Source organism: Microcaecilia unicolor, chromosome 9 (assembly GCF_901765095.1).
Source record: "Microcaecilia unicolor chromosome 9, aMicUni1.1, whole genome shotgun sequence".
Classification (NCBI taxonomy): Eukaryota; Metazoa; Chordata; class Amphibia; order Gymnophiona; family Siphonopidae; genus Microcaecilia; species Microcaecilia unicolor.
In genome coordinates this window covers 87101934-87127565 of record NC_044039.1, presented here as the reverse complement: position 1 = coordinate 87127565, position 25632 = coordinate 87101934, and the positions used below count along the sequence as shown (strand labels likewise).

The window sequence follows — 25632 nt, the reverse complement described above, 5'->3', positions numbered from 1 at the left end:
AACTAATATCCAGGGTGGAAACCATTGTATACATACTTCTTGTTGAAGAAACTCGCACCTGCACCGACAGGCTCATTTATATTGAATTAAATGCCACAAATGAAGATATTATTCACTTTAGACTGAAGTAAAATTTTACCCATTGAAAACCTGATTGCAAGAATAAATGCGTTTGTTGAACTGATGCTAATGGTCATCAATGGATCCAGAAAGATCAGATGAATTTCCACTTTGCTCAGTTGGCTGTTCAAGTACATCAGAGTGTCATTTACTGACATACAATAAAAATAAAGGTTTGAAATTAATTGAAGAGCTTCTGCCTGATCAACAGAAGTTGTTACAAGAGCGCTCTGGTCAACTTTTCGATGCTGGATCAACTATTTGCCTTCATCATGAATCCTTACTGTTGAAAAAGTTTGAATTTTTGCAAAGAACCTGCTGTAACCCATTTTCCAAAGGTGGTCATAATGCAAAAAGGGGCTTAAGAGTGCTGGATGACACACTAGCAGCCCAGCTAAAGGCCTTAACAAGCAAAATATTTGTGCCGGGTCAGAAACTATGTCCATCTTGTCGAAAAGACGTCAGTAACAGAACTGCTGATTCTTTATCATCATCAACAACAGCAGATGATGAACACGGTGACATTTCTGGCAAGTTGAACACAAGTTTGACATCTCTTGGTATTTCTCCATTAAAGTTCAAAAAAGTCAGCAAGCGTGATGTACGAGGCTACACCAAGCGCAAAATCAGGCGAGTGCAAAATACTTTGAGTCGTCATCTTGCAGTTGCTGGTGGCTTAGACCTAAATGAGTTTGAAACTCAAACTTCTACCAGTCAGAAATGTGACAAATGTTCTGATTATGATGACCTGCTAAACGAGTTGAAAAACAAAGTCCAAGTTTCAGCAAATCATGCAGAAAAACTGCAAATACTAACTTTAGCACCAAACAGCTGGTCTTTTGAAAGAACTGCCTCTGAAATCAGTTTGTGGAATTCTGGCAAAACCAGACAAGAAGAAAGGTAAAGTTTTACCAGAAGAAACGGAAAAAAAAATTCTTGGCTTTTTTGAAGATGATGAATTCAGTAGACTGTGCCCAGGGAAAAAAGATTTTGTCTCTGTCAAAACTGGCACTGAAAAAATTCAAATGCAAAAGCGCTTGCTGCTTAGCAATCTAAAAGAAATGTATGTTGCATATCGTACTCGAAATGGGCCAGAAGTGGGTTTTTTCCAAATTTTGTGAGTTAAGGCCAAAATGGTGTGTCACTGTTGGCTCATCTGGTATGCATTCAGTGTGTGTTTGTGTCATTCATCAAAATGTGAAGCTTATGTTTGCTGGAAGCCATCTGCTGAACGAAGATTACAAAGCACTGATGGCTAAAACTGTGTGCAATTTGGAATGCAAAGAATGCATGCTTCACAGGTGTGAAATATGTCCAGGTAAAGATGTGCTTGAAAATTACCTGACAGAAGTGTTCAGTGATGCTGACCCAGGTGAAACAATCGAGTTTAAGCAGTGGGTTCATACAGATCGCACTACACTTGTTTCCAAGGATGAAATTGAATCTTCAAGATCTGCACAAGAGGAAAGATTCAGTAAAGCTTCCACAGTTGCTGGAACTCGTGAAAATCACTAGTTTATTCCCATTGACTTGAACCAAATTTCAGTCAGTAGAGTGTCAAATGATTCCTCCTCATTTGTTGTCAAAGTTTGTCAGTCAGATGACCCAGTGAGTGTACCTGGCATAAATGTGTCTCAACTTCAGCCTGGGCAGTATGTTGCCTGTGTTTATGACAACAAATGGTGGATTGGCAATGTCTGTGACACATCATTTGAAGAACATGATGCCTTGGTCAACTTTATGCATCCATGTGGACCTGCACGATCATTTCATTGGCCTAGCAGAAGAGATTCTTGTTGGATTTCTGAACAGCATATTCTAGCAGTTCTTCCAGTACCAGCAACTACAGCATTTGGACGACAGTATACATTTCCAGAAACAGCAGTGAAACTTATCAGTGAAAAATTCTTGTCACTTCAGCACTGAGGTTTTACTTGGGAACCATTAAGACACCCCCATTAGGCTTGAGAAACTAGGCAAAGACAACCAAATGAGGCTTGGGAACCTCAAGTAAGATGCCCACCTTCAGGCTTGGGAACCTGTGCCAAGTGGCTGGACTTGCCTGGCTATCGGGCGTGACCTCTTGGCGATGAGGTTGCCACTTCCTATTGAATTGGTAGTGGCGTAGCCACCATGGACCAACGCATGCTTAAAGCAACTGAGTGACTTATACAGCAATTAGAAACATCGATGGGCCCTATATCCGTTTCATCTATCATTCAACAATACTGGCCAAAAAACACTTTTTTTGCAATCCTTATATGGAGAGACTCCAAAATGAAAACTACATATTCTGATAGAAGGAAATCTGCTCTTTCTAACGGTGCTAAAAGAAAGAATATTGAAGCTGTCCCACTGGAGATCAAGGGCATCAAAGATAGCCCAAAATGGGCAAAAATGCTTTTTATACCAACTTTGAACGCTTATAAGTTTTCAACCACTTGAAGGAAAGTGCTGCAAATTGGAATGCCTCATTACAGCTATGCATTTAGTACACCTACCAAAAATCAACCTGAAAGGCCAACTAGTTTAGAAACTACAGCAGCCTCAACATCGCTGTAAATTGATTTTTGCCGTTTTTTTTGGCAAAGTTTGAGCCTAAACCATTCAAAAAGTAAGAGGACTAGGAACATGGGGTTTTGCCAGTTCATTAAGCCCTAAAAGTAGTGCAGGTTCTCCAAATATCCCCCTTGTACTACTAAATCTTCCAGTTTTACAGCTTCTGGAAGTTGGCCCAAAATGTCATTTTTGCTCAGGCGACATTTTGCAACCCTTTACTTGAGGTCCCCTAGAACCTCCAATTTTTCGTCTTTTGAACTAAAATTTTGCACAGCTTAGTTTTTTTATCATAAAGAAACTATGTACCAAATTTCATCAAAATCTGAGATGGTGAGGTGGGGACGACCTTTAAAATTGGTCCACTTGACACGGAATGACTCTCTTATCCTATTTGGAGGACTCAGGAGCTGCTCTTGTCTACTGTAGTCTCCCTTGTTGATGGACAGCGCTAGTGGTGCAGGAGAGCGGATAGATTTGATCCATCTGGACCTTGTTGCAGCTGAAATTGTCGGTTTCCAGTGGAAGCTGTAGGGCCTTTTTCCGGCGGAGACTGTCGGGCGTTGTGCCGGCTGAGGCCGCCGGGTCTTTGTCAGTCTGAGGCTGTTGAGGATTCTTCAGACTGAGGCCGTCAGGCCTTGCTCCAGATGTGGATGGAGGGCCTGGCTCAGGCCATCGGGCCTGGCTCCTGCTGAGGCCGTCTAGCTTTGTTCCATCTGAGGCCATCGGCCTGGCGCAGGTTGAGGTCTAGCTCCTGCTGAGGCTGTCGGGCCTGGTTCCGGCTGAGGTCGTCGGGCCTTGCTGTGGCTGAGGCCGTCGGGCCTTGCTCCTGCTGCAGCAGTAGGTTTTTGCTTCAGCTTTGCTACGGCTCAGGCTGTTAAACTTTACTCTGGCGCAGATCAACCGTTGATCAGGCTCAGGCAGTCAAGCCTCTATTGGGGTCAGGCCATCAAGCCTCTCCTTTGATCTAACCGTTGAGCCTTGCTCCGGCTCAGTTTTTCTGATGAGGGAACTTCTTTTCAGGGAAAACTGAACACGGTACATGGTTTAGACCGTGGCTCGTTGCTCTGCCTCCGGCCGTCAAGTTTTGCTGACTTTGCTCCGGCTCCGGCCGTCGGGCTTTGTTCCAGCTCAGGCCATAGAGCTTTCTTGGCCTTGCTCAGGCTCTCGAGCTTTGCTCTGGCTCAGGCCATTGAATCTGGCCTTAGCTCTGGACGTCAAGCCTGAGTTCAGCTCAGGCCGCCGAGTCTTGTTTCGGATCGGGCCGTCGAGCCTTGCTTCGGTTGAAGCAATTCATATTATCCCGGCTCAGGCTGGCGACCTTGCTTCGGCTGAAGCAATTCATATTATCCCGGCTCAGGCCGGCGTCCTTGCTCCGGCTTCGACCGGTGAACGGGCTCAGGCTGTTAAGATTTCTTCGGCCCAGGGCCTGGCTACAACTCAGGCTGTCAGGTCGGCTTACGGATCTCAACGTTGAGCTTTGCTCGGATCGGAACGTCAAGCCTTGCTCGGATCAGACCAGCGAGCCTTGCTTCAGCTAACGCAGTTGTCCTGGCTCTGGCTCAGGCCGTCCAGCTTGGTCTGCTTGAGGTAAGATCGTCTAAGGGAGCGCTTGCAAAGTTTCTTTCATTTTCACTTCCGGCGTCTAAGTCTGGTCTTGAGTCCTTCTGGGATCGGTACCTTTGTGATTTGGAGGTCTTCTCCTGTCAGTTCGAACTGAAGGGGTCTCTTGCTGTCTGCGTGTAGGCTGCAGGCTCGGTCTATGTTTCTTGACTGTCAGTCTTTTACGGCTGCTGGGCAGTTCCCTTTCAGGAGTCAGGTCTTTGGTGCTCCTGGCATTTGCTGGTGAAGCCCCTGCTATTTGTTTCTTTTTTTTTTTTTACAGTATTTTTCTCCTTGACATAGGGAGATTCTGATTTGCTTGGCTTCTCTCCATTAGCTGGTTTTAATCACTTTCCTTTTAGAGGCTGGCTTCATTTTGCGTTTTGGCCTGGCAAGTTGTTTCTTCCTTTCTGCCTTGTGGCTGTGTGTTGCTTCCTTTAATTTGAGGAGGTTAGTTCAGTGTTACTTTCATATTCCTCTGGAGCTTTGGATAAACGCCAAGTCTCACCTGGCAGTGCCTTTATGGCTGTTTTCCGGATCTCCATCTGTGTTCTTTGTTCTATGTTGAGAACAGCACAGCTTCCTTGTGGCATGTTGAGCTTGGCTCTTTTCATGCAGGTTGAGCACAGCTTCATTCCTACATGTTGAGCATAGCTTTGTTGCTGCATGTTGAGTTCATCGCCGTTGCAGCATCTTGAGCACGGTTGCTTTGGGGCATGTTGAGCAGTTTCTCTATGTTCTTTGCGGTAAGTTGTACGCAGTTCCTTGGCCACATGTTGGGCACCGTTCTATTGATAACAGGTTGGAATCGACTCTATTGTTCTCTGTTGAGCACGGCTCCATCGCGTCATTTAGATTTCGGCGCCAGCGTGTTCCGTTGAACACATCTCCATTTCTGTAGGTTGGGCACGGATCCTGTGCTGGATGTTTAGCGCGACTTCATTCTGGGAAGCGGAGCGCGGCTCCATCCCTGTACATGACTTCTTTGCGGTAGGTTGGTCGCAGCCCCATCGCTGCATTTGTGCGCTGTTCCATCGCTGCTTTTCAGCGCAGTTCTTTGCGGCATGTTGAATGCTGCTCTATCGCTGCAAGTTGAGCGCAGCTTTCTTCTCCTGGACACTCGCACCGTCCCTCAGGTGGCTTGGCTTCTGGATTCCTTTCTGGGCACAGGTATACAGTTTTTCATTGAATTGCGCTGCTTCGCTGTGTGTTCAGGTTTGCAGATGTTTATGTAGGTTCAGCGTGGAGAAATTCTCTCTTCTTGTTGCATACCGCCTTTCCTCAGATTTTGGATGTCCGGCTTTCGCTGTTTTCTGAACCTGGTACCATGCTTTGCTCTAGCGTTGGTGGTTTCTGGTTCTACATTCTGGGGCATATCGTGATTAGCATCTGATGTTCGTGAGCCCTCTTGTGGGTTGGGGTATGCCCGTTCTCCGTCTTGAGGGTTCGGTTAAGTTTTACTGGGAGTCTTTACCGGTTTGGGGAACCCACCCTATTTTGGGGACTGCTTTTGTACATCCCACTCGTCTCTGGATTGATCTGTGGGACGCTATGGAAGGTAATATTATGTCTTACCTGATAATTTTCTTTCCATTAGTCCCAACAGATCAATCCAGAGGCCTGCCCTTTATTGTGTGTGTGGTGGCTTAAGGTACATAGTCACCAGAGGGGTGTTTGTTCCTGATTTGTTCCACTAGGTTCTCTCTTTCTTAAGGGATTGTTGGATACTGATGGACAACTATGAAGCATGGACTACTCTCATGTTGACAATTTGACACTTAGGTGTTTTCTCTCCCGCTGGTGCGGTTGCAAAGGTGTTCTTGAGACAGGAGTGAACTGTGATGGTGGATTGCTTGGCTTTTCACTTGCTTTGGTATTGACAATACTGAGAGTAAGATGGCTGCACGTGTCTATATATAGTAAACTCTGAAGTTCTCTCTATCTCCACCTGCTGGTAGAGGGACACAACCCACTCGTCTCTGGATTGATCTGTTGGGACTAATGGAAAGAAAATTATCAGGTAAGACATAATTTTACCTTAATCCTCTCTGCTCCCGGGCTGATGCACAGACCTCAGCTCTGAAATAGGCACGAGCATCAGATGTCATCTGACCTACTGGCACGTGCATTTGGCAATCTCTTAGCACATAGTGCCACTGAATCAGAGAAGTCCTACATGTGCGCACCAGAGTGTTCCAACTTCCGTTCCTTCCTTGTCTTCAGTTCTGCAGCTCAAACCCAGAGAGAGACTGAGAGAGCCAACAGCAATTTTTTTATGTACTATTAAATTCTTGCGTGACTGGGTGAGGATAGGTTAAATTCTTGTGGGGATGGGTTACATTCCCTACGGGGACAAATGGGGATGGGTTAGATTCCAGTGGGGAATATTACATTTTAGTAGAAAACTTCTCTTTACTATAAGCTGTTGTGTGGAATAAGCTGATTTTTCTCTCTCATAGTTGGAAACTATCCATCTTAAGTACATAAGAATCTCCATACTTGGTCAGACTAAAGGTCCATTGAGCCTAGAACCCTGCCTCCCACAGTGGTCAAACAGATCACATGCCCCTGGCAAAATCCCACAAAAAGTAGCAAGATTTGATGCTACCACCCCCCAGGGGTAAGCAGTGGCTTCTCCAGATCTACCTTAATATGATCCCTACCTCTAGGAACTTATCCAAGCCCTTTCTAAACCTAGCTATAGTAAATGCTTTTACCACATCCTCCAGAGATGGTTCCAGTGCTTAAATATGTGTTGTGTGAAAAAAAATATTCTCCAATTTGTTCTAAAAGTATTACTTTCCTCTTCAACAGCAGCAGATGAATCCAGAGACTTGTGGGTTACGACCATCTACCAGCAGGTGGAGATAGAGAGCACTAAACGGAACTCTGTCATATAGGATGGTATGCTCCTAGGTCAGTTGGTAGATATCTATCTTTGTTCTCCAGGAGGTGGTGATATAATGTGGGATACAAATGCAACAAATAAACTCCCAGTCTCATCATGGATATATCTCCTGTTATTAGTCTCCCAGTTCAGTAGACCTTAGGGGTGTCTAGGGTAAGTGGTGCTTATTTTAGGGGATCACCTGGTGGTGCCAATCCCTTCCCCTCAATTCATCTGCTTCCCCAATTCTCCTTCCTCATAGGATTAAAAAAAGGGGGGGCATTTGAGGTAGTTCTGCCTCCTCAGCTTAACTTTGGAAGGGATTTTGGCTGTAGTGCTGTCAGAGAAATTACTCCATACTCCATTTTCAGCTTTTTGGTGCGTATACCTTTAACTTACTTGCAGTTTTATTTTCATGTTTTTCCCAGGGTGGCAAAGACTGTGAAACGCTGCTCTCGCTGTGGGAAACGCAGAACAGCGTCGGGGCAATGTCCTGCAGCTTGCAAAGGCATCAATTTGGCCAAAATTAATTCTGTGAACAGCTGACTTCCCAGGAGTGTGCAGCTGTGCCTAAGAAAGCAAATAGAATGTTAGGAATTGTTAGGAAAGGAATGGAAAACAAAAATGAGTGTTCCATATCATCAAGCTGATCAATCCATAGACTGGTGGGTTGTGTCCATCTACCAGCAGGTGGAGATAGAGAGCAAACTTTTGCCTCCCTATATGTGGTCATGTGCTGCCGGAAACTCCTCAGTATGTTCTCTATCTCAGCAGGTGCTGGTCACACACAGCAGCAGCTCTGGCTAGGCCTCCAAGCCTAATTTTTAGGTTTTGTTGAGTGCCTGGGGTTGAGGGCTCTTTTGAGCAAGTGCAAACCTGGTGGTGCCAGGTCCCTCCTTTTCTCCCCCCTCCCGCTGGCTCCGTTAAAAAAAAAAAAAAAAAATTTTGAACGTCCTTAAAGGCGTTTATTTCGACGTTTATTTAAGCGTCTATTGCAGCTACTCACTGGGACACCAGGTCGTTACAACTCGGAGCGGACAGCAGGTAATTTTTACCTTTTTATAGCGGGCAGGGGGTTCCCCGATTCTTCTCCTCGTGGCATATGGCGTCGGAGGGCGAGGGCGCAAAGGGTCGCTCCCCGGGTCGCTTGAGCGCTTCTAGAGGGGATGCGGGGGTCTTAAAGCCTGATTCGCCCTTGTTGGGTGACAGTTTCGTGACCGATGAATGTCCCGGTCCTTCCTCCGGCGTGGCGGTTTTTCCCGCCATAAACGCCCATCCCCCGCTCCTCGCCTCCGCCATCTTGGCCGGCCACGCGGCTCGGACGGCTTCTTCTTGGGCCGCCCTTGAGGTTGGAGACATTAATGCCATGAACGCCCTTAATTTGGGCGACGGCACAGAAGCGGCTAAAGTTAAGAGCCGTTCTTCCCGCGCGGCTCCTTCGCGGAGTTTCGCGCCGGATGCCATTTTGGATGCGCAGCATGTCTCTCCCCCGCTATTGCGAGCGCCGGTTGAGAGTGTGCCTAGGGCTGTTGCCCAGGCTGCGGAAGTGCACAGTCTGGGGGGTTTCTCCCCCGAGTTTGTTTTGCTGCTGCATCAGGCCTTCCTCATGCACAACGCTGCCCCTGCTCCCTCGTCTGGTAAAGAGGTTGAGGTTCCCAGAGGTAAACGCCCTCGGGTTGATTCCCAGGCCTTGGAGGAATTTGTCTCCTCCGATGTAGATGAGGGCAGCGTGTCTGAGGTCTCCCAACGGTCCTTTGCGGATTCCTTGGAGGAGACGGATCCCCGCTCGGATGGAGCGGATGACCCGTCTGCAGCGCGGCTTTTTAGCCCAGAGGATTTGCCCAACCTGTTGTTACAGGCCATGGACACTTTGAAGATTTCCTCTCCGGAGGACGTCTCTCCCTCAGCCCCTGTTGGCTCTGCCATTATGCTGGGGACGAAGCGCCCGCCTAGAACCTTCCACGTGCATGATGCCATGCACACCTTAAGTTCGGCTCAATGGGATGCCCCAGAAGCGAGCCTTAAAGTGGCTAGGGCTATGTCCCGCCTCTATCCTTTGGCTGTGAGTGAATGTGAGGCCTATCTGTGGCCTACCGTGGATTCTTTAATCACTGCGGTGACTAAGAAAACGGCGTTGCCGGTGGAAGGTGGCACGGCCCTAAAGGACGCCCAAGACAGAAGATTGGAGGCGGCCTTAAGGTCGTCCTTTGAGGCGGCTGCTTTATGTTTGCAGGCCTCAGTTTGCGGCTCCTATGTGGCCAGGGCGTGCCTGACTATGGTGCAGCGGGCTTCCCCCTCGGATCATTCCTTGAGGGCTGATTGGCCGGCCCTGGAATCGGGCTTAGCCTATTTGGCAGACTTGCTGTATGATGTCTTGAGGGCCTCAGCGAAAGGCATGGCTCAGACAATCTCTGCGCGGCGGTGGCTTTGGCTGAAACATTGGTCTGCTGACCACGCCTCTAAATCCCGCCTGGCTAGGTTGCCTTTTAAAGGCAAGCTGCTCTTTGGGGTCGAGCTGGACAAAATCGTGACCGATCTCGGCACGTCTAAGGGCAAGAAATTACCAGAGGTCAGGGCTCGGGCTAGTACTCGTCCCGGTACCTCCAGAGGACGGTTGCAGGAAGCCCGTCGGTACCGCCCGGGCAAGTCGGGTTCCTCTGCCCCCTCTTCCTTCAAGAGGAATTTCTCCCCCAAGCAGCATTCCTTTCGCAGAGACCGCCGTCCCGGAGGTGCTCCCTCCGGTCCTCCCCCAGGGTCTCGTACCCAATGACGGGGTCTTGGTCCACCCCCCAGTGCAGATTGGAGGACGGCTGTCCTCGTTTCTGGGCGAGTGGACCACAATAACTTCAGACGCGTGGGTGCTGGAAGTCATCAGAGACGGCTACAAGCTAGAGTTCTGCCGACCCTTAAAAGACGGGTTTGTACTCTCTCCCTGCAAGTCTCCGGTCAAGGCTGTGGCAGTGCAGCAGACCTTGGACAATCTGATCCGCCTGGGCGCGGTCGTTCCGGTGCCAGAAAGTCAGCTTGGCAAGGGACGTTACTCCATTTACTTTGTGGTACCAAAGAAAGGAGGTTCTGTCCGGCCTATCCTCGACCTCAAAGGGGTCAATCGGGCCTTGAAAGTGCGGCACTTTCGCATGGAGACTCTCCGCTCTGTTATAGCGGCAGTGAAGGCAGGAGAGTTCCTGGCATCCTTGGACATCAAGGAAGCGTACCTGCATATTCCCATCTGGCCTCCTCATCAACGCTTTCTGCGTTTTGCAGTCCTGGGACGGCACTTCCAGTTCAGAGCCCTCCCTTTCGGGTTGGCTACTGCTCCGCGGACCTTTTCCAAAGTAATGGTGGTCATCGCGGCCTTCCTACGAAAGGAAGGGGTACAAGTCCATCCTTATCTGGACGACTGGTTGATCCGAGCCCCCTCTTATGCAGAGTGCGGCAAAGCTGTGGACCGGGTAGTTGCTCTTTTGAGCTCCCTGGGATGGATCATCAACTGGGAGAAGAGCCAGCTGCGCCCGACTCAGTCCCTGGAGTACCTGGGAGTTCGATTCGACACCCAAGTGGGCAGAGTGTTCCTGCCAGACAATCGGATTGTCAAGCTTCAGGCTCAGTGGACCAGTTCCTAGTAGGCTCTCCCCTTCGGGCTTGGGACTATGTGCAGCTGTTGGGCTCTATGACGGCCACGATGGAAGTTGTGCCCTGGGCCAGGGCTCATATGAGACCACTTCAACACTCTTTGCTGCATCGCTGGACTCCGATGTCGGAGGATTATGCTGTGCGCCTTCCCTTGGACCCAGCAGTGCGCAAGGCGCTGAGCTGGTGAATGCAGACAGACAAGTTGTCTGCGGGAATGCCTCTGGTGACCCCAGAGTGGATTGTCGTCACGACGGACGCCTCGTTGTCGGGCTGGGGAGCCCACTGCATGGGAAGGACAGCACAGGGGCTCTGGTCTCCTGCAGAGGCAAAGTGGTCTATCAACCTCCTGGAACTCAGAGCCATTCGGTTGGCGCTTTTGGAGTTCATCCCGGTACTGGTGTTGAAGCCTGTACGGGTTCTGTCGGACAATGCCACGGCTGTGGCCTATGTCAACCGCCAGGGAGGTACCAAGAGCGCCCCTCTAGTCAAGGAGGCTATGAATCTTTGCCAGTGGGCGGAAGTGAACCTGGAGCAGCTTTCAGCAGCCCACATTGCCGGAGTCATGAATGTCAAGGCGGACTTTCTCAGTCGCCATACCTTGGAGCCCGGAGAGTGGCAGCTATCTGCTCAGGCGTTCTTGGACATCACGAAGCGCTGGGGCCAGCCGAGCCTAGATCTGATGGCGTCATCGGCCAATTGCCAAGTGCCGCGCTTTTTCAGCAGAGGACGGGACCCTCGATCCCTGGGAGTAGATGCTCTTCTCCAACAGTGGCCGACACAAGAGCTCCTCTATGTGTTCCCGCCCTGGCCCATGTTGGGCAGGGTGCTAGACCGGGTGGCAAAGCATCCCGGCAGGGTAATCCTGGTGGGTCCGGATTGGCCCAGACGTCCCTGGTATGCGGACTTGATCAGGCTCTCAGTCGACGATCCTCTGCGGCTGACAGTGGAGCAGGGCCTGTTACATCAGGGTCCCGTGGTGATGGAGGATCCCTCCCCCTTTGGTCTTACGGCCTGGCTATTGAGCGGCAGCGTCTGAGGAAGAAGGGCTTCTCAGACAAGGTCATCGCCGCTATGCTGAGAGCGAGGAAGCGCTCTACTTCTACTGCTTACGCCAGGGTTTGGCGTATCTTTGCAGCGTGGTGTGAAGCAGGCTCACTTTCTCCCTTCACTGCTCCAATTTCTTCAGTGTTGGCGTTCCTGCAAGAAGGTCTGGAGAAAGGCCTGTCGCTCAGTTCCCTTAAAGTCCAGGTAGCGGCTCTGGCTTGCTTCAGGGGCCGCCTGAAGGGTGCTTCCCTGGCTTCGCAGCCAGATGTGGTGCGCTTTCTCAAGGGAGTTAATCACCTGCGCCCTCCTCTGCACTCAGTGGTGCCTGCGTGGAATCTCAACCTGGTGCTAAGAGCATTGCAGAAGCCGCCTTTTGAACCCTTGTCGAGGGCATCTCTGAAAGACCTGACGTTGAAAGCAGTCTTTTTGGTGGCTATCACTTCAGCCAGAAGAGTTTCCGAGCTCCAGGCGCTCTCATGTCGAGAGCCTTTTCTGCAGTTCACTGAGGCAGGAGTGACTATTCGCACAGTGCCTTCCTTCCTGCCCAAGATTGTTTCTCGCTTCCATGTGAATCAGCAGCTCTGTCTCCCTTCCTTTCGTAGGGAGGACTACCCAGAGGAGTACTCTGCTGTTAAATATCTGGATGTGAGACGAGTCATCATCAGATACTTGGAAGTGACCAATGATTTCCGGAAATCGGATCATCTGTTTGTCCTGTTTACAGGTCCTCGTAAGGGTCTGCAGGCTGCTAAGCCTACAGTTGCAAGATGGGTCAAGGAAGCCATTGCAGCGGCTTATGTGGCCGCGGGGAAGGTGCCGCCTATCCAGCTGAAGGCTCACTCCACGAGAGCTCAGGCGGCCTCGATGGCAGAGGCCGGATCCGTCTCCTTGGAAGAGATATGCAAGGCGGCAACTTGGGCTTCGGCTCATACATTCTCCAAGCATTACCGTTTGACTGTGGCTGCTCGGGCGGAGGCCCGGTTTGGAGCTTCAGTGTTGCGGTCAGGGATTTCAATGTCCCGCCCTGGGTGAGTACTGCTTCGGTACATCCCACCAGTCTATGGATTGATCAGCTTGATGATATGGAAGGTAAAATTATGTATAATCATACCTGATAATTTTCTTTCCATTAATCATAGCTGATCAATCCATAGCCCCTCCCAGATATCTGTACTGTTTTTTATTCTGGTTGCATTTCAGGTTCAAGTTTAGTCTTCAGTTACTTCAGAAGACTTCGTGTTCAAGTTATTTCACTTGGATTCTTCAAGAGTTAAGACGAGTTTGTGTTACAGTGAGCTGCTGCATTCCTCTCCCCTCCGTTTTACGGGGCTGGATTGAGACTTAAAATTCTGCCGGCACTCCCTCCCGCTTCGTGCGGCTGTAGGGCAGCTTTGTACCCCTCCCGCTTCGGCGGTGTTAGGGTCAGTCAGCTCCTCCCGCGGTTGCGGTTGCAGGATAAGCCAGATCCCCCCGCATCGGCGGGTGTGGTGTCCCTCCCCCGCTTCGCGGGGATGAGCTGGACGGATTCCCCTCCCCCACTTGTGTGGGGATGAGCTGGGTTAATTCCCCTCCCCCGTTTCGGCAGTGGTGAGCTGGGCAGAGTGTCCCTTCGTGGGTGTAATTCTCTAAGTGCTGAGTCCTGCGGATGGAGCTTTGATATCGACATACTGAGGAGTTTCCGGCAGCACATGACCACATATAGGGAGGCAAAAGTTTGCTCTCTATCTCCACCTGCTGGTAGATGGACACAACCCACCAGTCTATGGATTGATCAGCTATGATTAATGGAAAGAAAATTATCAGGTATGATTATACATAATTTTACCTTATATTGCCTTTTGTATTGCTCCATGGTGTGACCGCACCTCAAATACTATGTGCAATTCTGGTCACTGCATCTCAAAAAGATATAGCAGAATTAGAAAAGGTACAGAGAAGGGTGATGAAAATGATAGAAGTGGTGGGATGACTTCCCTGTACAGAAAGGCTAAAGCTGCTAGAGCTCTTCAGATGGCTGAGGGGAGATTTGATAGAGGTCTATAAAAATACTGAGTGGAGTGGAACAGGTAGACGTGAATTGCTTGTTTACTCTTTCCAAAAATTCTAGGACTAAGGGGCACGCAATGAAGCTACTAATTAAGTAAATTTAAAACAAACCAGGGAGAGAATTTCTTCACTTGGCGTGCAATTAAACTCTGGAATTTGTTGCCAAAGAATGTGATAAAAGCAGTTAGCAGGGTTTTTAAAAAAGTTTGGATAATCTCCTAAAAGAAAAGTCCATAAACCATTTTGGGGATGGGACAACTTCCCTATGAAGAAAGGCTAAAGCGGCTAGGGTTCTTTAGCGTGGAGAAAAGACGGCTGAGGGGAGATATAATAGAGGTATATAAAATAATGAGTGCAGTGGAGCGGGTAGACGTGAATCGCTTGTTTACTCTTTCCAAAAATACTAGGACTAGGGGGCACACAATGAAGCTACAAAGTAGTAAATTTAAAACAAATCGGAGAAAATATTTCTTCACTCAACTTATAATTAAACTCTGGAATTTTTTGCTAGAGAATGTAGTACAAGTGGTTAGCTTACAGGGGTTTAAAAAAGGTTTAGATGGCTTCCTAAAGGAAAAGTTCATAGACCATTATTAAAATGGACTTGGGGAAAATCCACTTCTTATTTCTAGAATAAGCAGCATAAAATGTATTGTACTGTTTTGGGATCTTGCCAGGAACTTGTGACCTGGATCTGCCACTGTTGGAAATAGAATGCTGGGCTTGATGGACCTTCGGTCTGTCCCAGTATGGCAATAATATACTTATTATTAAGATAGATGCGAAAATCCAATACTTTTTTCTAGGATAAGCAGCATAAAAACTGTTCTAATATTCTGGGATCTTGCCAAGTACTTGTGACCTGGATTGGTCACTGTTGGAAACAGGATACTGGGATTGATGGACCTTTGGTCTGTCCCAATATAGCAACTCTTATGTTCGTATGAGACTTGCTACAGTGTAATCAGCACTCTCTCTTTCTGCCACATTGATTTCATTGACGCCCGCATTCATCTTGATTCTGCATGATTCATCTCCCGCCTGTGAAGGGCTTCTCTGCCGGTAGAAATTTCAAATATGTCTCTACTCTCTCACTGCCAGTGATTTTTCTACCATATCTGAAGTTTCTGCTCCCATAGCTTCCCAACAACCATCCTCCACAGAATTTGTTTTATTGCTTCATATGGCTGCTGCGGCTAGGAAAGCGAATAGAATGTTGGGTATTATTAGGAAAGGTATGGAAAACAGGTGTGAGGATGTTATAATGCCGTTATATCGCTCCATGGTGCGACCGCACCTTGAGTATTGTGTTCAATTCTGGTCGCCGCATCTCAAGAAAGATATAGTAGAATTGGAAAAGGTGCAGCGAAGGGTGACTAAAATGATAGCAGGGATGGGACGACTTCCCTATGAAGAAAGACTAAGGAGGCTAGGGCTTTTCAGCTTGGAGAAGAGACGGCTGAGGGGAGACATGATAGAGGTATATAAAATAATGAGTGGAGTGGAACAGGTGGATGTGAAGCGTCTGTTCACGCTTTCCAAAAATACTAGGACTAGGGGGCATGCGATGAAACTACAGTGTAGTAAATCTCTCTATATAAAAGGCAACACCAACGTTCTATGAAGCCTCCAGCCGGAAGTGTGAAGGGGGCGAGATATCCGGTTTCCCTATGAGTGTCTGCCCCGCCCTCTCTGTAACACAGTCAGTGAAGGAAAACAGCAGAGCACGAAATCAAATCGCTGGCTCTGTAACAGTGAAGGACTCAGAGGGGGGAGGGGAGAAAGGCCAGAGGGCAGGGACACACACACTCCCACATGCACACAGAAAAAAACATTGCTAGCCCCCGTTTCATTTGCATCAGAAACGGGGCTTTTTTTACTAGTTTAAAATAAATCGGAGAAAATGTTTCTTCACCTAACACATAATTAAACTCTGGAATTCATTGCTGGAGAACGTGGTGAAGGCGGTTAGCTTAGCAGGATTTAAAAAGGGGTTAGACGGTTTCCTAAAGGACCCCATAAACCACTACTAAATGGACTTGGGAAAAATCCACAATTCCGGGAATAACATGTATAGAATGTTTGTACGTTTGTGAAGCTTGCCAGGTGCCCTTGACCTGAATTGGCCGCTGTCGTGGACAGGATGCTGGGCTCAATGGACCCTTGGTCTTTTCCTAGTGTGGCATTACTTATGTACCTTTCCTCTTTATGTAGTTTTGAATGTAAGGGGACTGCTTCAGACAGACCCTTTCAAGCTAACTCAGTAATCAGATTGCCCTTAATAACCTTTTGCAAATATTCTACTTCCTCACACCTTAATTAACACCTAATTCAGGTCAGTAACAGTGCTACCTCTCTAACAACCAAAGAACAGAAAATAACTGTCTTTTAGAACAAGATTTGAGCCTTCCTACTAGCCTTCTTAAAGTTTTTTTTTTTTTTTTTTTGGCTGTAAGTTTCTACCTCTAGAAAACGTTTTTTTTAAATCAGTGGGAAAAGTGTCTACTTCTAGAGAAAATTTCAGTTTAAAACTATGGGAAAGGGTTGTACGCTATGGAAACTAGTTAATAATGCTTGCTTTTCTCACTCTCTCCTTTTTTTATTTCTCCCCTAAGACTAAACTAGGTCTTTTAATGCTGTGGTACAAAGTTCCAAGTTTTAAAACTAGGGGGAAAAGAGAATGGAGATTATTTGATAGCTTGCTTTTTTTAATATTTTTATTCTGCTTATCACTGACCTACAATTCCTCCTTTAAACCCTAATTTTTATGTTCCCAAAGCACAAAGCAAAATAATGTTCACTTACCAGAGAAATGTCCTCTTCTCTCGGTACTTCTCAAAAAGATAAAGTGGAGGTCTTACTACTCTCACAGGGATAGGTATCCATCCTCTTGTTTCTTCCAGTCTCAGCAGGATTCTCGTTCTGATCCCAGATAGCACAGCCAAACCAGGGATTTAGTTTTGACTGCCTCCATGAGAACATAGCTTCAGCTCCTGTATCTATTCCAGATGGCTACCTGTAGGCGGGAGGTTGAATTGTTGCAAGCAGGCATTTCTATTTATTTGGATTTTGTTCACACCTTTCAGTGTAACCTCACTTGGGTTTTCAGAATAGTCCTGATAAGGTACTGTCTTCAGTTGGCAGATCAACCTCCTAGTTGCCCACCGAGAGCATCAACGTTAAGCTCTCAATATCAGGAAATGCTACAAACTCTGCCCTCTTACAGGTCAACATGGTTGAACCTATTCCACCATAGAAAAGAAGGCAGGGATTTTATTTTTAAGTATTTCCTGATCCCAAAGAAGATGGGAGGATACCGCCTGATTTTAGACCTGAGGGCTCTGAACAAATGTTATAAAACAAAGTTCAGGATAGTTTTCTTATTCTTTTTCTTCAAAAAGGGGGCTATCTATGTTCTCTGAATCTAAGAGTCACCTGCACTTACATTCAGATGCATCCAGGCCACAGGAAGTACTGTAGTTTACTATAAAACAGCACAACCAGTACTGCATACTACCATTTGGCCTCATGTCACTTCCTCTAGTGTACATCAGATGTTTAATGATCATTGTCGTAATGTGTTTATGCAGACTTGGGGTGCATGTGTTTTTTCCTATTCAGGTTATTTTGGGTACAATTTCCAACTCTGACTTAATCTTGATATTTGCCTCTAGAATATGACAGAATTGAGAGTTCTACCTTTAAAGGTACCATGTCTAGGAAGTTCTGGTTGAGAATGTAATAATCTGTATAGAAATAAATACAGTCTAGATATGCATGATAGCTCTCTGAGCCATTGCTATGCTGGATAACAAATATCAGGTGCAGTAATGAAAGCATGAGCACTTCTAAGATTGAGAGAGGTGAAGCAAAATATACACCTGTATTTTCACAAAGGAAAATCCAGAATGTATTTTGTATACAATCTATGGTATGTAATTTTAATTTGTAAAACTAAAGTGTGTGTGACTTATCTTACTGAATCACTGGGCATGTTTGCTTATTTATGGAAATAAAAGAGCCTGTTAATCTTATACCAGCATAGCCTTTTAGCATAAAACACATTATTTATGGAAACTTTACAGTTGTGAAATTTTCTTATGTGCTCATTCTTATCAGCGTGCTTTTTAGGCATTGTACTTATCACATATAACATGCAAATACTGCAGATCATTTTAAATGTTTGCTTTTTTACAGCATCCCATTGCTTTTAAGAGAAAGGGAACAGGATAAAGAGCTCCAAAGCATAATTTTTATCCTGTCATTTCACGTTTGTGTGGGTGATATTATAATGGATGTGCATGCATTTGAAACATTTCCGTGTCATTTCAGGTTTTTATTTTAACCCAGAATAAGACTCCCCTTCCAAAATTAAAAATGTATTCTATGTCAATACTACACACTATTGATATTACTCTCTTCCCCCAAATGAAAAAGAAAAACCTTTGAATATAAAATGAAAACTCAAGTAAATGACAGGGAAAACTAAACAAAGCGAACATTTTTTTTTTTTTTGGTCAGCACACCCCTAAAATATGCTAGGCTTATCACAAACTTTGTTTTGAAGAGGACAGGTACAAATCAAGGTAGGGTATACACAAAAAGTAGCAACTATGAGTTTATCTTGTTGGGCAGACTGGATGGACCGTGCAGGTCTTTTTCTGCCGTCATCTACTATGTTACTATGTTACTATGATTGACAGGTCAAGCAGACAACTCAGGAAAGTTCAGAAAGATCTATTCGCTCAACCATTTGGGTGTTGGGTACTAGGATTCATCATAAAATATCCTAAGTCACATCTACAACCAGTATAGAAATTGGAATTCATAGGAGCCTTGCTAGACATGACTCAAGTAATCACTTTCCTTCCACAGCAAAGGATAACATCTTAATTGCCACTGTTGAGGAAGTTCGGGAGAGTCAGCAGTTTCAGCTGGTCAAATGAGAGGATGCTAGGTCACATGGCATGCTTCCATTTGCGACAAGCTGAGCAGACCCTGTCCGGCAGTCATTTTCATGGAGGATCTGGTGGGGCCAGAAGCAACTGGGATACCTGCTGCCCTGAAGAGGCCACTAGACCACCAGGGCAGTTAAAAGTAGGCCTGGGGAGCCGGCTCGGCAGCACCTGCTCTCTTCCTGTAGAGCAGAGTAGGGAAGGTTGGGTGGCCACCTAGCCTTGTCACTACATGGTCTCTCGAGGAGTGGGGGGGGGGGGGGTAATTCTGGCTGCCCAGGAGGACCTGTACTCTGCCGGGGGGGGGGGGGGGGGGAGGAGGTACCATTTTTAGTTTTCACCAAAACCAAAAAATTTCAGCTGCGGATTTTGGTTTTGATCAAAACCTAGAATCCCAGTTTTGATTGTTCTCTAATCAGTGTAAATAAATAAATTCTAGGGATTGGATGAACAGTGCAAATGGTGCAAGGTAAATATTAATGATAGGGCCAAGGGCTGAGGTACATCACAGGGAGAGTGTGAGACGTGAAGGTTAAACCATGCCAGTGCTCTGGAAAGATCTGTGAAAGTATCTAAGAAAGACGGAAGCATAAGTGTGTTAGCTGCTAAAGAGCATTGTACTTATGGCCAGTGGGTCTGGATATAGGATGGTGCTACTGCACTTGGTAGGGGACACAATGCTGGGAGAAGTATTTGTGTCTGGTTGCATGGGTAGAAGAAGAGATATGCAGGAGGCACAGAGGAGGTTAACTTTTTGAATAACTGTTGATGCTGACACACAAATACTATATGCAACAAATTTTATTTACATTCTCAAGTAATTCCTTATACAGCTATAGTATTTAGGTATTTACAAGATCATAGGTTAGTTGTTGCATGTATGTTGAGGAGCAAGTGGAAATCAACCCACTCTAAGGCCTTCTACTGATTGGCACCTATATTGTGGAATACCTTTCCTAAGGAGATAAAAGCAGAAGGAAGTTTTACTAAGTTTAAGGTATGGTTGAAAACTTATTTTAGAAACATTTTTGATGATTACTTAGAGGATGGAAGGAGGATATATATTAGTGGCTCTGTAGAATACAATTTCACATTAGATGTAATTTATATTATGTTTGTGTTGAGTAACATCTTTCCTATCTGAATTAATGGAGTTTTTTGTTTTTATTGTAAAACACTGGGTACTGTATAGGTTTATCAGTATATTAAGTTTTAATAAAACATAAACAATAAAGCCAAGAGGCAAGGGCGTCTGCTGGGAGAGATTCCCTAGACAAGGCGCTAAGGGGTAGTCTGGTGCTTGAAGAATTTAGTGTCTGGAAAAAGGTGGATCTTTCTGAAGCCAAGCAGGAAAAAAAAGCTCTTTTTTAGCCATGGATATAGAAAGTCGATAAGAGTAAGACCTCTATAAGGCCTGCAAGTGTTTAGTAGACCAGTATCGACGCCATCTATAATTTTAGTTAACTAAGTTGTCCCCTCATAAAGCAGATATGTATGAGCTGTGGGGGAGGGGTTCAATTTTGTCAAAGGCTTGTTGACAGGTGGAGTGGAATAAAAACACTTAATGTTGCAACGAGAAAGTATTGAAATTGCTTGGCATAGGGGAGAAGTTAGCTAGAAAGGTATCAATACTAACATTATTAGACCTACAATATATGATAGGAGGGGTAGGGCTGTTGGTATTGGTAGGTGGGCAAGAGAGAATTGTACCAGGTAATGATCAGACCAGGGCCCTTTTGTATAATTCTTTCCAACTTTGATTAGGTTGGAAAGAATACAAAAAAAAGACTGTCAAGTTCCTGGAGGAAAAGTCAATGGAACCTTCTTGATCATGTAGATTCGGGGAAGGTATTGCTTGTGTCTGGGTTTGAGCAATAAGGAATGGATCTGCTGTTTGGGACACTGCTGGATTGGCCATTGTTGGGCTCGATAGATCTCTGGGCTGACTCAGTTTGGCACATCTTAAATTCCTCTGCCTATTGATGAGTAGCCTAATGAGTAGTTCAGCGGCCTGAGAACCAGGGAAACTGGGTTAGTTTCTCATTGTAGCTCCTTGTGACTCTGGGCAAGTTGCTCCAGGTACAAAATAAATAGCTGTATATAATGTGTAAACTGCTTTGATTGTAACCATAGAAAGGCATATATCAAATCCCATCCCCCTCCCCAATCCTATTTGTGATGGATGTTTTATTGATTCTAAGGTGATCCTTTAAATATGTGGTTCCTCTTCTGCCCAGAGTGGTACTTCAACAGCAGCAATTGTTAATGTTTGTTTTCTCTTTCTTAGGTGTTCGAATCTGTGGTATCTCTGAGCTTGATTTAAAAAATTAACAGGAATCTTTGTAAGAACCAATGTATTGATATACTGTCTTATTTAAAACAAATTGGTTAAATTTGTTTTTTAAGTCTGTTATGTATTTGCTTATTATAGTTTGTTCTCTTGTTTCTGACTGAGTAGTTTTACTGGTGCATTGTGACCTTTTCATCATATGTTGCTGTTAATTTTTGGCAACTGAAAGTATTCTGCTTAATTAAGTGTGGCACACTTAACATAAAACATAACTGTTTTCATATGAGCTAATTATTAGGCATTTAGAAAGGGAGGAGTATTCCATTTTATTCTGTTGAATAATTGTTTTTATGTATTTTGTTTCATTGTAGGTTACTATGGCAATGACTGCAGCAACCACAACATCCTTTCCCATGAGCAACCACACCCGGGAGAGAGTGACTGTAGCCAAGCTAACATTAGAAACCTTTTATAGTAATCTGATTTTACAGCATGAGGAGAGAGAAACTAGGTAAGGTGTGTGGGGGAAAGAGGGGGAGGAAAAAGTATATTAATGTTTTCAAACAGTGTTTTGGTTCAATTGTATTACATTTTTAGACCATAGTATATTTAAGTGAAACGTATATAACAGATGACACATAAACTAATGACTCCTAAACTATAGGTTGTACCCCAAAATAGGTTACAAAATCTTAATTTGGGGTTGGGAGCATGTCTGCATAGCCCCAAAAAAAGCCCATACAGTGGTTACCATCTGATCGACTGACACCAGCAACAAGTCTGTGTCTTTCTATTACATGTGAGGAGTAGAAGACAGTTGTTCTCCTGATCTTTGCCCCCCCCCTCTCCCCCCCGTGCAGTCTGCTGCAAGTAATAGCCATTTCTCCTTTCCTCTTCTTTCTATTTAATAAATATATAGAGCTGCCTCTTGGTCTTTCATGCACAGCCTTTTAGAATACAGACTAGCAGAAAAGTATGCACTATGATTTGTTGACAGACTTAGCTGGTGGGTGTGCATATGGATGGAGTTTGGGCAGGGTGCATAGGCATTTGTATGAATTATAGAATACTATAATTTACTTGTGTTCTATCACATGCGTAGGCACAAGCATTTACACCAGCTATAGAGCCAGTATAAGTGATTGTGCCTACTTTGCTTTATAGAATAGGTCTTAAGTAGAGGAGTGTGGTAGCCGTGTTAGTCCACTCTTAAGGTTATCAATAGAAATCAAACAAAATAAAACATGGAAAAGAAAATAAGATGATACCTTTTTTATTGGACATAACTTAATACATTTCTTGATTAGCTTTCGAAGGTTGCCCTTCTTCGTCAGATCGGAAATAAGCAAATGTGCTAGCTGACAGTGTATATAAGTGAGAACATTCAAGCATTGCTATGACAGTCTGACAGGGTGGGAGGATGGGGGTGGGTAGGAAGTATGCATGGGGACATCAAAGCATATCATTGGTATTCTAACAGGGTGGGTGTGGATAGGTGAGGGGAGGGTGATCAACCGAGACATACAGCTTTATGGTTTATAATGGGCTAGGAACCCTAGGTCCTTGTTAAGTCCTTTCTGTTGGGTGTTAAAATATTCAATCATTCTGACTTCAAAGGTCTTACGTTCTTGTATGGTTTTAAAGTTACCTTTGAGGATTCTCACTGTGAAGTCACTGGTGCAGTGTCCTGGTCTTGTAAAATGTTGCCCAACAGGCGTGGGAACTCTGCTGGCACCAGCATTGTTTATATGATGTCTATGTAAATTGAATCTTGTCTTAAGCATCTGGCCTGTTTCTCCAATATAGCATCCTTCATTACATTTTTTACACTGAATGATATATACCACATTGGAAGATGAGCAAGTGAAAGATCCCTTTATGTTGAATATCTTTCCTTTGTGGATGACTTTGGGGTCCTGTGAAATATTTTGGCATAGTTTGCAACTGGATAAATTGCAGGGAAGTGTGCCCTTCTGTTCCTTTTCAGTCTGTGAAGGAAGTTTACTTCTGATTAGCTTGTGTTTTAAATTGGGTGGCTGTCGGAAGGCCAGTACTGGTGGGGATGGGAATATCTCTTTCAGTAATTCATCCTCCTGGAGTATAGGTTGTAGATCTCTTATGATTTTCCTCAGTTTTTCCAGCTCTGGATTGTATGTCACTACCAGGGGGATTCTGTCTGTGGCTTTTTTCTCCTTGTACTGTAGCAGATTCTCCCTGGGTGTTTTGAGGGAGGAGGCAATATTCTTGGAGATTATTTTGGGGTTGTAGCCCTTCTGTTTGAAGGATTCAGTCAGGGTTTTAAGGTGTCTGTCTCTGTCCCCTGGGTCAGAGCAGATACGGTGGTATCTTGTGGCTTGGCTGTAAATGATGGATCTTTTTGTATGTGAAGGATGGAAGCTGGAGTTGTGGAGATAGCTACATCTGTCTGTGGGTTTCTTGTATACAGATGTTTGTATACAGCCATCACTGATTGAGACCGTGGTGTCCAAAAAATTGACTTTTTCTGGGGAGTAGTCAATTTTGAATCTGATTGTAGGATGGTATGTATTGAATGCAGAATAAAATTGTTTCAGAGTTTCTTCACCCTCCGTCCAAATCATAAAAATGTCATCGATGTACCGGTAGTATTTTAGAGGTTTGGTCTGGTGTGTATTCAGAAATGTCTCTTCCAGCTCAGCCATAAAAAGGTTGGCATATTGGGGTGCTGTCCTGGTGCCCATCGCAGTGCCCATTATTTGCAGATAGATATCATTGTTAAAGTGGAAGTAGTTGTGAGTTAAGATGAATTTGATTAATTTTGTGATAGTTTCTGGTGAGTATTGATGGTCCAGTGTGGATTTTTTTAGGAGTCTTCCACATGCAGCTATGCCATCCGCATGTGGAATGTTGCTGTATAGTGATTCTACATCCATCGTGACCAGAAGGGTGTCAGGTGGTAGTTGCTTGATATTTTTCAATTTATTCAGAAAGTCTGTGGTGTCTTGTATGAAGCTGTTAGGAGGGACAAAACTACAAACTGGATAACTACATAGAAAGTTTCAGACATAGGGTTAAATCACAACTCTCCAACAAACAAAAAAGAATTCTGTACAATCTTACCCCACCAGAAAGAGCGGCCATAAGAGCCCTACAAACTAACGAACGCATTATCATCAAACCCGCAGACAAAGGAGGCGCAGTGGTAATTATGGACATACAAAAATACATTGAAGAGGGGCACAAACAGCTCTCAGACAATAAATACTACAGGAAACTAACTGAGGACCCCACACAGGATTACACAAAACAGCTGAAAGACCTTATCAAAACATTTCCTACACAAGCGCAACCTCACCTGAAGAAACTCATACCAAATCAACCTTCCGTAGGCACATTTTACATGCTACCCAAGATCCACAAACTGGGAAACCCTGGCAGACCAATCATATCAGGTATTGGCACACTCACGGAAGAAATATCTGGATTCATAGAGGGAATTCTGAAACCTCTCGTACACAAAACTAACAGCTTCATACAAGACACCACAGACTTTCTGAATAAATTGAAAAATATCAAGCAACTACCACCTGACACCCTTCTGGTCACGATGGATGTAGAATCACTATACAGCAACATTCCACATGCGGATGGCATAGCTGCATGTGGAAGACTCCTAAAAAAAAATCCACACTGGACCATCAATACTCACCAGAAACTATCACAAAATTAATCAAATTCATCTTAACTCACAACTACTTCCACTTTAACAATGATATCTATCTGCAAATAATGGGCACTGCGATGGGCACCAGGACAGCACCCCAATATGCCAACCTTTTTATGGCTGAGCTGGAAGAGACATTTCTGAATACACACCAGACCAAACCTCTAAAATACTACCGGTACATCGATGACATTTTTATGATTTGGACGGAGGGTGAAGAAACTCTGAAACAATTTTATTCTGCATTCAATACATACCATCCTACAATCAGATTCAAAATTGACTACTCCCCAGAAAAAGTCAATTTTTTGGACACCACGGTCTCAATCAGTGATGGCTGTATACAAACATCTGTATACAAGAAACCCACAGACAGATGTAGCTATCTCCACAACTCCAGCTTCCATCCTTCACATACAAAAAGATCCATCATTTACAGCCAAGCCACAAGATACCACCGTATCTGCTCTGACCCAGGGGACAGAGACAGACACCTTAAAACCCTGACTGAATCCTTCAAACAGAAGGGCTACAACCCCAAAATAATCTCCAAGAATATTGCCTCCTCCCTCAAAACACCCAGGGAGAATCTGCTACAGTACAAGGAGAAAAAAGCCACAGACAGAATCCCCCTGGTAGTGACATACAATCCAGAGCTGGAAAAACTGAGGAAAATCATAAGAGATCTACAACCTATACTCCAGGAGGATGAATTACTGAAAGAGATATTCCCATCCCCACCAGTACTGGCCTTCCGACAGCCACCCAATTTAAAACACAAGCTAATCAGAAGTAA

At 45.2% G+C, this 25632-nt stretch overlaps 1 protein-coding gene across 4 annotated transcripts in view; it reads left to right on the top strand.

The window, feature by feature from the left end:
* STK38L (serine/threonine kinase 38 like) overlaps positions 1-25632 on the top strand; it is a 228088-nt gene that overhangs the window by 34505 nt on the left and 167951 nt on the right. For 3 of the 4 annotated variants that reach the window (XM_030214536.1, XM_030214537.1, XM_030214538.1), the window contains exon 2: positions 21505-21644. In XM_030214536.1, the coding sequence (XP_030070396.1) occupies positions 21505-21644 (140 nt within the window). Of the gene's footprint in view, positions 1-7167; positions 7195-21504; positions 21645-25632 lie in introns of those variants that run through there. The other variant, XM_030214539.1, reaches the window with a different exon arrangement.